The sequence below is a fragment of the Eptatretus burgeri genome, chromosome 15, assembly GCF_056783735.1.
Source record: "Eptatretus burgeri isolate ZD-2024b chromosome 15, Ebu_testis_v1, whole genome shotgun sequence".
Taxonomy (NCBI): domain Eukaryota; kingdom Metazoa; phylum Chordata; class Myxini; order Myxiniformes; family Myxinidae; genus Eptatretus; species Eptatretus burgeri.
The window spans coordinates 219,081-234,207 of NC_140975.1; the positions used below are offsets into that span (position 1 = coordinate 219,081).

Consider the following 15,127-nt stretch of genomic DNA (forward strand, 5'->3'; position numbering starts at 1 on the left):
CGAGCGTGTAAACACGCACCTGACCCACGAGCGTGGACACGCGCACCTGACCCACGAGCGTGGACACGCGCACCTGCCCCACGGTCGACCATGGTTTTCCTGCCCTTTAGTGTGCTGAAGGAGCGTTCACCCTCGCAGCTCGTAGCAAACATCGAACAATATATTCGGAGGGCAACAAAAATATTGGGGAACGTCTGTGTCAAATTGTTGTGGATAATGTACTTCAGCATGTCCGATGCATCGATGAACTTGGAGTATTTCGAGCAAAGTTCTATTTCCTGAACTATGTCCATTTCAACGTCGGCAGGGTACGCTGAAACCAGTTTCTCCGCTCTGCGAGAGAGTGTATCATGGTCGAGGCTGTTGGCCGTGGGGATGAATCCAAACAGATCCGTGATTTTCCGATAGCTCTCTCTTCTCCTATGGATTTCTGTCAGAAGGCGATCGAGTATGGAGAAGTACGTCTCAACTCTGAACTTCTCCCTGCCAGATTTTGGGGTTTCTTCTTCCTCGTCATTTTCATCGAAGGTCTTCTTTCGCATCTTGACCTGACGATTATCATCAGCGTAAATTATGGACTCAACCATCTTTTTGGCGCGGTCCTGAAATGCATCAAATCTTTCATCATTTCGAAGCGACTCTATGTATTCATCGAGGGAATCACAATGCAGCTTTAACCACTCCAACATCTATTCCAGGTTGTTGGAGACATCTGTTTACTCGATCAATGTTGCCAAGTAGATCAGACCAGACAGTGCACATGATTGCTGTTTCGGTCAGTTCCATCTTCTCAGCCAATGCTTTGGCTTCCAGTCTCACTGACGGAGTGCCTTTAGGGCGCTCGGCTATCTTCATTAGCGCCTTCTTTCTGTCCTCGTAGCTTGTGGAAAACGCTTTACAAGCATCTGCGCGAGCTGACCACCTCGTATCAGACTCGGACAAACATTTGAGTTTGATGGCACGTTCATCGAGTGACTTATTTAAAATGGCCCATCTTTGGGGAGATGCTGACATAAAGTTAGACACGGCTTGAATAAGTCCGAAGTATTTGACGGCTTCCAAGCAACTCTCTGCGGCAGCGACTCCTACCAGATTCAAACTGTGCGCAGTACATGATACCCACTGAGCCAACGGATTAATTTTACAGACTCTTGCTTGTACGCCTGAATAGACACCGGACATGTTGCTTGCATTGTCGTATGACTGCCCTCGACAATCCATGAGGGTACCTTTGGCTTCCAGCACCTCTTGCAATTTTCCAAACAGATATTCACCATCGTGATGCTCAATTACGACGTACTGTAGAAACCTTTCGACGGCGCTACCATATTGCATCATATATCGAAATATTACCGTCAACTGATCGATATGCGAAATGTCTGGCATCGAATCGATGGAAACACCATAATATTTAGCATCTTTTATTTCTCGCACGATGGTAGATTTCACTTTTTTGGCCAGTAGTAGGATAAACTCGTCGCATATTGTTGATGACAGGTACGATACACTTCCCTTTCCCTTGTTCCCAGACACTTCAAGATGCTGGGCGAGAAATGGATCGAATTTTGAGACTAGTTCAAGACAACCAAGATAGTTTCCATTGTTAGCACAACCCAGCTGCTCAGTCGTGCCCCGGAACGGAAGCCCTCTTTCGGCGAGGAATGATATTACAGCGACAATTCGCTTCAGGACATTAGTCCAGTAAGCTTCCTCGTGGAGGTACCGCTGTTCAAATGATGTGTGAATCCTGTCTGTCACCTTCATTTCGAGTGACTTTTTGATTGCGAGAATATGGGCAGTCCCACGCTCGTGCGACGCGAGACGTGCAGAGGCATTCTTCCAATCATTGAATCCGATTCGAAAATTACTGTGATGGCTTTGGTGATCATCGCCGTCGGGACATAGGAGTTTGCACACGTAGCAGTAAAGTTTACCGTTTGATGGAGAAAACAGCATCCAGTCCCTGTTCACCATTTCCCCATTTGTAAGTTTCCGCTGAAAGTGTTCGCGCCAAAAATACCGTGTTTTATCTGGATACACTCGGGCCATATACGAAAAATATGCGTTCCTATCTTGGCAGGGAGGATTCTGGATGAAATTATCCACGAGTTCTGCGGAAAGAGTCCATTCAGCAGGATCAGGATTGAAACTACGAGCCGCAGCACTGGCTGCAGTTGTTCCAATGCTTCTCTCGTTGCTCGATGTGACGGTATTGGTATCATCAGCTTTCGAAATGTGATGCAGTGCGAGATTACTTGATCCCTCGACATTGACATCAGAACACTCTGCATGCGCACATTCCGTTTGCTCATCTCGACTCTGGTGAGGTGAAAAAAAAATTTCAAGATGGATCCAGACAGTCTTTTTGTTTCTGTTTCACGCCTCTTATTTTTGTCACGTTTGCAAGTACCACTGTCGTGGTACCGAATATATCCGTCGGCCATAGTCAAGAATAAAAAACGACAAATAAGAGCAAAACGAAGAACTGCAAACGTCAGGATGTTCGATAACTCACAGGAGAGTAAGAGGGTGCCAGTATGTTCATACTCAGCGCGAACGTTACTCCACCCATCAGCCAGACAATAGCGGCGACGCCTGTGATTGGCTGATTGTGATGTGATCACATGGTTCCCATGCTCGCTGTCAACGATCACTGTCTGGCCGCGTGCCAGCCACCTTCGCTCGCTCACGGTGTGTACAGCCTTCCTGCACATGTCGAGTCACATAATTAAGACTGAAAAAAAAAAGTCAAATTTTCATTGGCCAAATATTTTTCGTAGGCCGAGGCCCGGGCCTCACGGGCCTAGTGGTTAATCCGGCCATGATTAAAACGATCCCACGTTATCCCGTTTACATTCATTATGCTGCCCAATGAGCCGTGGTGCATTTACCTGTAATCTGCTGAAAGTCAAGGTCAACATCACGATCATTTATTGTCCACATCATAAAAACAGATTTTGCAATGCATGAACGGTCCCTTGTTATCTCGATTCTAGAATAATAAATGTCAGTGTGTCAGTGTGTCTGTGTGTGTGTCTCCTCCATAACTCCAAAACCATGAAATCCAGCAGCCTGAAACTTTCCATGCATACTAAGGGAACTCCAAGGAAGTGCACAAGTGAAAATTGGGTGTTTGGGTTAATTAAAACACCCCTTTTGAACATAATTAACTGCCTTATTTGCCGAGTGTTGGTTAGTGGTTAACGTGGTTGACTTGGGACCTGAGAGTCCTGAGTTCAAGCCCCATCCACTGTTGAATTAACACCAGGTGGGGTTGACTCAGCCTGTCATCCTTCCAAGATTGGCAGAAATGAGTCCCAGTGCACTGGAGTAATAACCATTCACTCTGTTCAGAGTAGCCTGTGTCAGAGTGGTGACCTGTCCAGGACTGTACTCCTTGCCATGGAAACTGCTTTGGCAGCCCAATATGTGCCTTTACAGCAGGAAAGGAATGGTATTATATCATATTATATTAACAGCCTTATTTAATTATCCTTTATCAAGACTCATCCTTGGTCACCTTGCTGTCCCTTGGCTCTTAATTTGCCATGTTTTTTGGCCTGCACAACAATGCCTTCACTTGGAACAAGCCGCAACTTTTTCTTAATGATAAAGTTTTTTTCACTTTCGAATGGAGTAGGAGGAGCTTGGGACCATACTCTGTGCAGAGCGTTGGTGATGCTTAAGCAGTCTCCTTGACTATTGGGTGCAATCCTGGACGGATCGCCACTCAGACACAGGATACCAGCATGCTGGCACTCATTTTGCCGACCTCGGGAGGATGACAGGCCGAGTTAACCCCACCTGGTATTAATTAAACAGCTGAATGGGATTTGAACTCGGAATCCTCGGATCCAAAGCCCCCATCCCTGACCATTAAGCCAACACTCGGCATTATTATCGAATTCCCATTCATCATAGCCACAAATCGTTGTAAGCATTGCTTTTGTGCATACTATAGTTTTCAAATTAGGATCTTGGAATGATTTCATGCATTACATGATGCGATTTTCCACGATCTACTCTCACGGACTAATTAAAGTAAATCATCGAAATATAATTTCGGATTTGAGGATCAAAGGTCGTCCAGACTAAATAAGTGTCAAAATCTGTTGTGTAATCTGATAATTTAAAGAAAGAACGAGTCTTATAACTAAGCCGATATACCTGTTTACTTTAAGCAAGCAAGACTGTGTTCCCTCCTCCATAAGTGCACAAGAAAATGTGAAATTTCCAAAAAAATTAAACTGATCTTTTTCTGCTGTTTGGAGAATTATATTGAGTGAACAAAAAATTTAGGAATGTGCCAAAATTAACCAGTTTCATTGAGCTGTATGATTTAACGCATTCACTGCGAGATCTCACGCCCTGTCCCCCGGAGGGACTGCTTATCCATAACGTCTGCCAGATCTGTGTCTATATTTTCTGATGTTTCGTGAGGTCAAGATCGAGATCATTTATTGTCCACATCATAGGTCAAGATTGAGAATCAAAGGAAATCAGGTTCAAAAATAGACATTAAAAATAAAACGTTATAATGTTTCCGCCGATCCCAAAGTGATGTACAATGTGATGCGTGCACAGACGAGCAGGAAAGATGGCAGATTATCTGCAATGTTTATATCAGGGGCGACAAGGCTATATTCCCTCCTTCTCCGTAGATGCACAAGAAAATGTGAAATTTCCAAAGTATTAAACTTACCTTTTTCTACTGTTTGGAGAATTATATTGAGTGAACAAAAAATTTAGGAACGTGCCAAAATTAACCAGCTTCATTGAGCTGAATGATTTAACGCATTCACTGCGAGATCTCACGCCCTGTCCCCCGGAGGGACTACTTATCCATAACGTCTGCCAGATCTGTCTATATTTTCTGATGTTTCGTGAGGTCAAGATCGAGATCATTTATTGTCCACATCATAGGTCAAGATTGAGAATCAAAGGAAATCTGATTCAAAAATAGACATTAAAAATAAAAAGTTATAATGTTTCCGCCGACCCTGAACTGATGTACAATGTGATGCGTGCACAGACGAGCAGGAAAGATGGCAGATTATCTGCAATGTTTATATCAGGGGCGACAAGGCTATATTCCCTCCTTCTCCATAGATACACAATAAAATGTGAAATTTCCAAAGTATTAAACTTACCTTTTTCTACTGTTTGGAGAATTATATTGAGTGAACAAAAAATTTAGGAACGTGCCAAAATTAACCAGCTTCATTGAGCTGTATGATTTAACGCATTCACTGCGAGATCTCACGCCCTGTCCCCCAGAGGGACTCCTTATCCATAACGTCTGCCAGATCTGTGTCTATATTTTCTGATGTTTCGTGAGGTCAAGATCGAGATCATTTATTGTCCACATCATAGGTCAAGATTGAGAATCAAAGGAAATCAAAGGAAATATGGTTCAAAAATAGACATTAAAAATAAAACGTTATAATGTTTCCGCCGACCCCGAACTGATGTACAATGTGATGTGTGCACAGACGAGCAGGAAAGATGGCAAATTATCTGCAATGTTTATATCAGGGGCGACAAGGCTATATTCCCTCCTTCTCCAGAGATACACAAGAAAATGTGAAATTTCCAAATAAAAGTATTAAACTTACCTTTTTCTACTGTTTGGAGAACTATATTCAGTGAACAAAATATTGAGGAATGTGCCAAAATTAACTAGCTTCTTCGTTTTTGTTTTTTTTTGGCTCAGGATTGAAAATATATTTTTTAACAATTTTCATTGCCATCCAAATTTCTCATGTTAATAAACAAAATGTTGGCATTTGGTTCTTGTTTTAAATATCTTTGTCTAGCAGAGACAGGGTGGTAATGTTCTGTTAATGCTCTTGTTTGAATTCCTCCTGCACCACAAACCATTTTCAAATTATACCTTCGATGTTTCAAAAGAAACATTACAGTAGAAACTTAACACTTCTCGTGCAAAAAGGTAAGTGTTTCAGAGAAATGTCTTCATTGCCAAATACAATGAAGAGGTATCAGAAGATTTGATGAACAAAGTGGAAAGAGAAGATATGATATCCTGGAACAGTTGCAGTATTTACATTTTAACATTAGCAAACACATGAAACATAACAGCTTGGTTACTTTCAAAACACTCTGCAGTTGAAATTTTTTGTTGATTACTTGACATCCATCAAAGTTTTCTATCCACTTAAGGTTGGTCACATATTCCTTACTTCCTTTTCTAAATTTTCTATGTACCGGTGTTTTTTTACAATTTTCAAAATTAAATAATTTGTCTTTTATGTATTTTTAATTTGGTTATCTCTTCAATAAGATTTATTTGATACTCGCAGGTACCACCCATCGCTTCACTGATGGGAATACTAAGAGAGGAGGGGTAGAGAGAAAGGGGGGCAGAGATAGAGCAGGTGGAAGAGAGAGGATGGAAGAGAGAGAGTGGAAGAGAGAGGGTGGAAGAGAGAGAGTGGAAGAGAGAGAGTGGAAGAGAGAGAGAGTGGAAGAGAGAGAGAGTGGAAGAGAGAGAGGGTGGAAGAGAGAGAGTGGGGGAGAGAGAGTAGGGGAGAGGAAAAGAGAGAGAGAGAGAGAGAGAGAGAGAGAGAGAGAGAGAGAGAGAGAGAGAGAGAGAGAGAGAGAGAGAGAGAGAGAGAGAGAGAGAGAGAGAGAGAGAGAGAGAGAGAGAGAGAGAGAGAGAGAGAGAGAGAGAGAGAGAGAGAGAGAGAAAGAGAGGAGGGGGGGGGGGAGGAGGAGAATGAAATCTTAGAAACCGGTAGTTATTGGTGAAAGTGTCTCAGAAACCGGTAGTTATTGGTGCCCCATAATCCCCAAAATCATAATGCTATTGTGTAAAGTCGTCTTGAATGTAACACTGAGAACATCACGATTGATGTGACGTTCCATTAAAATGTTTCACCATTTTAGTGTTGTATTTCCATTTGCAACATTTAAAGCACATATCCTGAGTCTGTAATTTCGGTATACACGTTTGATGCTATATATTACATGGTTGTTGTTTGTGTGGTGCAGCTGCTGCGACAAGCAGCAGAAAGCAAGGTGATGGTAAAGGTTCTGGAAGAGCGTGAAGAGGTTTTCAAGAAGCAGGTGAGTTAGTGTGTAATAGCGTGAGACGTTGGGAGACAGAGTGAATGGTGCACACAGGACTGCCTTGACTCGAGGCTTTAAAATGCTGGCTTGAGCACTTTCCCGAAACTTTTTTTTTGGTGACCTCATCTGAATCCAAATTGGTGATCTGAGATGAGGCCGCTGGAGAAAAGGAGGGGATCGGTTGGAGAAAAAGGGGATCGGTTTTTGCGCCTTTTTATGTAATGCAGTTGGAATATGACCTCAGACAAATGATAGAGTGAAAAGGGTAGAAAGAGGATGTGTAAGAGTACAGGTTTTTAGGACACGTGAGCTGACGCCATCCATTCCAGATGCACAATTCAAAACAACTCCTTCTCAGGTGCAAAATACACAGACTCCAAGAACAGTTGGGTGTGACTGGAGAGCATAGATACAGAGAGCGAGGGTTTGGGGACATAAGATTTGGAAACAAACAGAATTGAAGCATTTTATTTGGGGCTGGGGTGAAGCTGGGGCAAATCTGGGAGGTATGGTGTGGGGGTAAAGCTGGAGCGTCATGTCAGGTCAGGTATGGGGGCATGCGCCGAAGCAGCGCGTTTGCTGTGTGCACTTTCCGCCAGTACTCCAGAAGCCTCCGTCTGGCCATCCTCCAGGCAGATACCTGGCCCATCTCCATCTCCTTGAGATGCTGATCAATCTGCTGCAAATATGAGGCACATGGTCGGCCCATTGGCCTCCTCCACTCATGAGGCTCCCTCGCTGAGAGAATCTGGTGAGCAGGATCAGCATCAGGAAAACGAGCCACATGTTCATACAGCTGCAGTTGATGCTCACGGACTATGCAGGTAACAAATCTCATTTGAGTCTCTCAGTAACCGCTCATTGGACACAAAGTCAGACCAGCAATCACCAAGGATTCTCCAAAGAGACCTGGTACCAAAGGAATTAAGTCTCCATCTCAGATGCCTGGTCAGAGTCCAAGTCTCACATATGTAGAGCAAGACTGGAAGCATCAAGTAAAGCTGGGGGGTGTGGGGCTAGAATGAAGTTGGGTGGGTGCATGGAAGGGAGAAACTGTGAGGGTGTGTGGCAGAGGGGAAGCTTGGCAGGTGTGGGCCTGGAGAAGGGGAAGCTGGGTGGATGAAGTGCAAGTGGTGCGGTGGGGGAGGGGTGAATTGAGAGGATGCAGGATGGGGGGAGGCTGGGAGAGGGTGGGATGAGTAGGGAACTGGGAGAGGACAGGGTGAGGGGGAATCTCCCACCCCTCACTGTCTCTCCGAGAGGTACGCACTCTGAGAGTGGGATGAGGGGGGAAGCGAGGAGAGGGCAGGAAGAGAATGAAGCTTTGAGAGTCAGGTCAGGTATGGGAGCATGTGCCAGAACAGCGCGTCGCTGCGTCCACTTTCCGCCAGTACTCCAGGGGCCTCCGTCTGGCCTTCCCCCAGGCAGATGCCAGGCCCATTCCCATCTCCTTGATATGCTAATCAACCTGCTGCAACCCCGAGGAACGTGGTCGGCCCATTGGCCTCCTACACTCACGAGACTCCCTCGCTGAGAGAATCTGGTGAGCAGGATCAGCGTCAGGAAAACAAGCCACATGTCCATACAGCCGCAACTGACGCTCACGGACCATGCAGGTAACAAATCTCATCCGAGTCTATCTCAGCAACCGCTCGTTGGACACAAAATCTGACCAGCGATAGCCAAGGATTCCTGGAAGAGACCTGGTACCAAAGGAATTAAGTCTCCGTCTCAGATCCTTGGTCAGAGTCCAAGTCTCGAATCCATAGAGCAAGACTGGAAGCACTAAGGACCTGAAGACTCAGACTATCATCCTCCCGCACAGGTACCGGCAGCGCCACACCCCATGATCCAGTGAATCCATGACTCCCCAGGCCATACCCAGAAATCTATTTACCTCTGACTCACAGCCAGCAGAGACATGAATATCACTGCCAAGGTAAGTGAATCTCTCCACGACCTCAACATCCTCACCACAAACAGACACAGACAGGACAGCAGCAACCAAGATGTCATTGAAAGCCTGGATCTTAGTTTTGACCCAAGAAACCCGTAATCCCAGCGGCTCCGACTCCTCATTCAGCACCTCGAGGGCCCCCAAAAGGATATCTAAAGTCTCCGCAAAGATGACTGCATCATCTGCGAAATCAAGGTCCGAGATCTTGACATTCCCAAACGATGCACCGCAGCTTGATCTTTCCGACATCCTCCCTAAAATCCAGTCCATACAAGTGCTGAAAAGTGTGGGGGCCAGTACACACCCCTGACGAACTCCAGTAACAAGTGGAAATAAGTCAGAGACGGTACCACCACACTTCACAGCACTCTCAGTACCAGAGTAGAGTTCAGACATCAGATGGATCAGTTTTGGTGGCACCCCACGAAGACCAAGAATCCTCCAGAGGGCATCCCGATTCACTGAATCGAACGCTTTACAGAGATCAACATCGCCTGCAAGCAGCCCCTGCCGAAACTCTCGTCTGCGTTCAGTGAGAACCCGAAGAACAAGGATACGGTCAATCATTGACCTCTTTGGTGTAAAGCCTGACTGCTCTGGATTCTGGTGCTCAAGCAGATGGTGGAGAACCCTATCAAGAATTATCCAAGCAAAGGCCTTGCCCGGCATTGAGAGCAGCGTCACCCCTCGGTAGTTGTTGCAGTCTTGACGATCACCCTTCCCTTTCCAGAGAGGGACAACAATGCCCCTCTTCCAATCAGTTGGGATGATGCCTGTGTTCCAGGCAGAGCACAAAACTGCATGCAACGACACGAGTGCATCATTTCCACAAGCCTTGAGAAGTTCGGCATGGATGCCACAGATCCCTGGAGCTTTACACCGTTTCAACCTGTTCACCGCAACCCATTTTTTCACAAGCGAAGGTAGACCACAGTTGATTGGAGGGTCAGCAACAGGGATTGTAACCAGGGATCAGCCTGGTACAACCACTCAAAGTAACCGGCCCAGCGGGCCTTCACTTCAGACTCCTCTGTCAAGAGCCTACCACTCTCTGCTCTAACTGCAGTGCTCCGAGGGATGGGCTTGGATGAACGCAATGCGCGAATTTCCCTGTAAGCGGGACGAGAATCACCTGTCCACAGGTGATGCTCTACCCCCTCACAGATTCCTCACACATAGGCCTCCTTGTCCGCCCTTAGTGCACGTACAGTTTTATGCCTCAGCTCCCTGAAGAGCTCAGCTCTGCCATTAAGCCTGGCCCTGCGACTCTTGTCAATGGTTTCCAGTGTCCCTTGAGAGACAAAATTCTTCTTTGCCCTGCGGTGGGTTCCAAGACATCCACCGGCAACATCAAGGACGGTGGTCTTGAAGGCACTCCACAACTCTTCAGCCCCCCCCCCCAAAGCACCCAGACACCCCAAATGTCCACTCAGCCTGTTCGCAAACTCCTCAGCTACTCTCTCATCCTTGAGCTTGCCAACATGCAGCCTAGGCTGGGATGGTACCATTCTCCAGGATTTAAGGTGCAGCTTTAGAGTTTCTACAACAAGCCTGTGGTCAGTATTGAGGAACTGAGCACTCCAGTAGACCTTGCAGTTCTGGATCATCCTCCAGCGACCGTCAACAAGGACATGGTCAATCTCCTTTACCACATCGCCAGCGTTGGAATACCAAGTCCAGCGATGAGCTTGTGGGCGCTGAAACCATGAACCAGCCACCGTAAGTCCATGACTTCTTGCAAAGTCAAGGAACTTAGTGCTATTTTGGTTCATAGTTCCTGACCCATGGGGACCAACACATGTCTCATAACCATCCCTATCAGTTCCAGTCGATGCATTGAAATACTTCAAGACTAGAAGTGTATCTTGTCTGGGGCACTGATCAACCACAGACTCGAGCTTGGCGTAGAATGTGTCCTTCACGGTGAGGTCACTCGCCTCAGTCGGAGCATCGACAGAGACCAGGGAAATGACACCCAAGGAGTGACGAATCCTTAGTCTCATAATACGCTTGTTGACCGGTGTTACCTCAATTATCGTTTGGGTCAGCTTATTGGACACAGCTACAGCAACTCCTTGGGTATGGTAACCATCAGAGCGACCAGACCAATAGTAGGTGTAACCACCCACCATTATCTCGCCGCAATCCGGTCTCCGAACCTCAGAGAGAGCTGCAATACCGATGTCCAAACGCTTGAGCTCAGATGATAACAGAGACAGGTGATCATCCTCTCTTAGGGATAGGACATTCCAGGCACCCACCCGATGGGACCGCCTCAGGTTAACGCAAGGAGACCGCCGTCTGGTGGACGACACCTCAGCACCACTCCGACACACTCTCCCGCAATATAACCCAGGGGTGTTACCCCGTGATTTCCGTCCTTTCAAAGATTGGGGGTCCCGAAGGCTTTGCCCCAATCCCGTCATCCGGTGAGCTGCCCTGTGAAGGGAAGCTGCACAGTAGGTACTCCCACGGAGTGGGTTTTCAGATTTTTTTTTGCGTTTTTGTGTTTTGCTGAATGAAGGGTTTTATGGTGGCCGGAGTGCAAATCCTGCCACCAACCTCCTAATAAAAAGTAACCCAACTGCAGGAGGACGTCTGCAGACACAGTTGGGCACTAGATATGGATGGCCGTTGGCTCACAAGGAGCTCCTCCGCCCTTTGACAGGTTTTGTTTTTAATCCTGCTGGGTGTGCATATCCAAACACCCTCCTCACCAGAAAACCTGGTGGGGGAGACAGTTTAGTCACCAACAACCCGACCATGGAACAGGTTAGTACAGGTTTACATGGTACCTGTAGCTGGTCACAGATCTAACCTGACCTGAAGCTTTGAGGGGGTGCAATAAGTGGGAAGTTTTGAGGGGGCAGGAGAAGGAGGAAACTTTGAGGTAGCTGGGATGAGGGGGAAGCTTTGAAGGGTCATGATGAGGGGAAAGCTATGAGAGAGTGGGATGAGGGGGGATGCAGAAAGAGGGGACATGAAGTGGAGAGATGCTGCAGAGGGAGACACATGTAAGTGGTGGGGTTGGAAGGACACAGGCTTGTAGGAGACTGCGAGATGGTACAGACACGGAGGGGGTTGACACTGTAAAAGGATGTGCAGAGGATTTGATTGTCATGATAAGACAACCTCACAAACTGGTCTTTTCAAGGTTCCCAAACTTGTCATATGGAGACAGATATCATGGGATGGTTGGAAATAATTTTTGTTGAAGGTACGGAGAAAGGTGGGGCTTATCTACATCTACATAATATAGATGTACATAAGCTTATCTACATAATGGGGGATGGTTGATGGACAAAGCTCTTTGATTACACTGCTTTGGAAAACATTCCTTCCGATGAAGTTGAAGAAGAGGAGGAATATAACTGATGAAGAAAAACATGTGGGGTACACTTGATGGAGAAATAAGGAAAGTGAAGCATTTTAAGGTGTTTTGTAAAGCTTTTAAAAGAAGAGGGGAGAAGCGTTTCCTTCAATGAAGATGACGTTTGGAGACAAAGAGAAAAAGGAGCAAATAAATAAATTTGAATGAAACACATTTTTGTGTATACATGACTGAGGCTTGTGGAAGCACGAGATCAGAATGGAAGAGAACAAAATAAAATTCGGGAAACACCAACAGCAGAGTAAAAGTGATATCAAGAGGAGAGGGAGAAGGACACATGGGGTGAACAAGCTGCACACGAGCTGAATGAAATACAGAAAGAAGAGGAATGGGAAAACGGGGCTGAAAGGGAAAAGGAACAAACGGAATGACAACTAACAAACAGGAATGAGGGAGAGGGGACCGAGAAAATCAAAATAACCTGGGAAAAGGGAGTACTTGGAAATGAAGTAATTTGGGGATAGAAGAAATCAAGTGAATATGGATAGCGGATGATCTGAGGTAACGGTGAACAGCCGTCTTGAAGCCCTCAAGGGAAGAATGGAACTTGACGGACTGGGGAAGTTGATCCCAAGGACGGAAGTTGATCCTGAAGTAGAGGAAGTACAGGTAGAAGGAAGATTAGGATAACTTTGAAAAGGCAGGAAAGACAAAACTTTGGGGAGGGAGTGGGGGGGGGGGAGGAGGGGGAAGAAGCGGAACGAGAAACATAATGTCAAAACAGAAACAGATTTTGCTTGGCGGTTATCTGAGGAGTTGGCCGGAGCTACATAAAACAAATTCGACAATACAGCACAATAAGGTACGATTTAACACGGAAAATTGGATGAAAACACAAACAGCAATACAGGGATGAAAATCCACCAGAAAAAAAAAACATCACGGATCCAGTTCGGAAAAGTTAGCTTTGAGGTGGAAGGAGCAGTTCCAAAAACGACTTCCATGTGGATCAACCCTGAACCAGAAGTCCTTCCAAAATTATCATTACTGTATTATATATTTATTTTGAGTGAAAGTCTTTAGAATTTGCTTCTTGGTTTTGTGGAAGAGTTCTCCCACATAGTTGGTTTTTTTTTTCTTCTTCATCCACTGACTGGCCATTCTCATCTGATATCAGTGATGACATGTCATGTAAATAATGCATTTGCTGAAAGTACTCTTAATGAATCGTCAAATCAAACATTACACTGGCTAAACTAAAGGCCTTGCATTTGAAAGGGTTTTTTTGTCTTCCTGATCATGTCATTAAGGCAGAAAACCAAATATACCTTACAAGACCATGCATTTTAGCCTCAGGACCAATGTGCATGTGTATTGCTTGGATTGGAGAAGGTTTTCATCGTTTTGCAAGAGCACGTATTTTAGTGTTTTGGGTGAAAGTGCTTGTGATTACTTTTTCACAATTTTATTTGGGCTTTAACTTTCTTGTAAAAGAAAGAAGCCATTTCGAAAGAGAGAAACTCATCACAAGACTGAAACTTTAAAATTCTGGTGTGAGCACTGCCCCCTGCGGTTGTTTTTGTGAGATATGTTTTCCACATGAACTGTGCAAGACATGTTTACTGTCCTTTCAGCTGGTGGTTTACTCTGAAAAGATCAGGGACTTCCAGACCATGCTGTCCAAAAGCAATGACACTTTTGGATCTTTCCGGAAAGACATGGAAGAGGTACACCACAATTAAATATCTGACGTAACCTTCCTTTTCTCACTTAAATCAGAAGTCACACTCTCATTTAACACTTTTTTGAGTGTATACATGATCAAGGCTTATGGAAGCACAAGATCAGAATGGAAGAGAACAAAATAAAAATCGGGAAACACCAACAGTAGAGTGCAAGTGATATCAAGAGGAGAGGGAGAGGGACACATGGGGTGAACAAGCTGCACACAAGCTGAATGAAACACAGCAAGAAGAGGAAGACGAAAACGGGGCTGAAAGAGAAAAGGAACAAACGGAACGACAACTAACAGGGATGAGGGAGAGGGGACCGAGAAAATCGAAATAACCTGGGAAAAGGGAGTACTTGGGAATGAAGTAATTTGGCAATAGAAGAAATCATGTGAATATGGATAGCGGATGATCCTAGGTAGTGGTGAACAGCTGTCTTGAAGCCCTCAAGGGAAGAATGGAACTGAACGGACTGGGGAAGTTGATCCAAAGGACGAGAGAAGAGGAACAAATGAGTGGAGGTAAGCAGTGAACGTGAATTTTGTGGATTGATCAAGAAGAGGGTTACTGGCAGACTGGGTGTGCTTGTGCAGAAATCTTTGAGGGACAGAACCAACACAGGACAGAGGGTGCAAGATTTTTAAAAAGGAGGCAATGGAATACAGAGAGGTCAGAAAGCTCTCTGTGATGAGAAAGTAACAGGCCGAGACACTCAGTTTTGCCACAGGAGATCCCAATGATTTTAAGGACCTTGCTTTCCACAGCATCAAGAAGGGCAAGGTGTGAGGCAGGGGCACCAGCCAAAAAGGGAGAGCAGTATTCCAGCAAGTTACGAATGAAGACCTTGTAGGCTGTCAAACATTCAGACTGGCAAAGGCACAACCTTGCATGACGAAGGTTGACCAGTAGGCAGCTGGCTTTGGCAGCCATCTTGGAGAGATGGGCTGGCCAAGAAAGATCATGGCTGATCATGAGGCCCAAAAGTTTGAGTGATTTAACAACTTCAAGTGGTTTGTTTCG

The 15,127-nt window shown here is 45.5% G+C and overlaps 1 protein-coding gene across 6 annotated transcripts in view; it reads left to right on the plus strand.

Moving 5' to 3' along the window:
• Nucleotides 1-15,127, plus strand: part of LOC147011278 (alpha-taxilin-like) — an 80,223-nt gene that overhangs the window by 24,418 nt on the left and 40,678 nt on the right. For all 6 annotated transcript variants that reach the window (XM_085857191.1, XM_085857190.1, XM_085857188.1 and 3 more), the window contains 2 exons: nt 7,012-7,086; nt 14,012-14,104. In XM_085857191.1, coding sequence (XP_085713317.1) covers nt 7,012-7,086; nt 14,012-14,104 — 168 coding nt within the window. The remainder of the gene's footprint in view (nt 1-7,011; nt 7,087-14,011; nt 14,105-15,127) is intronic.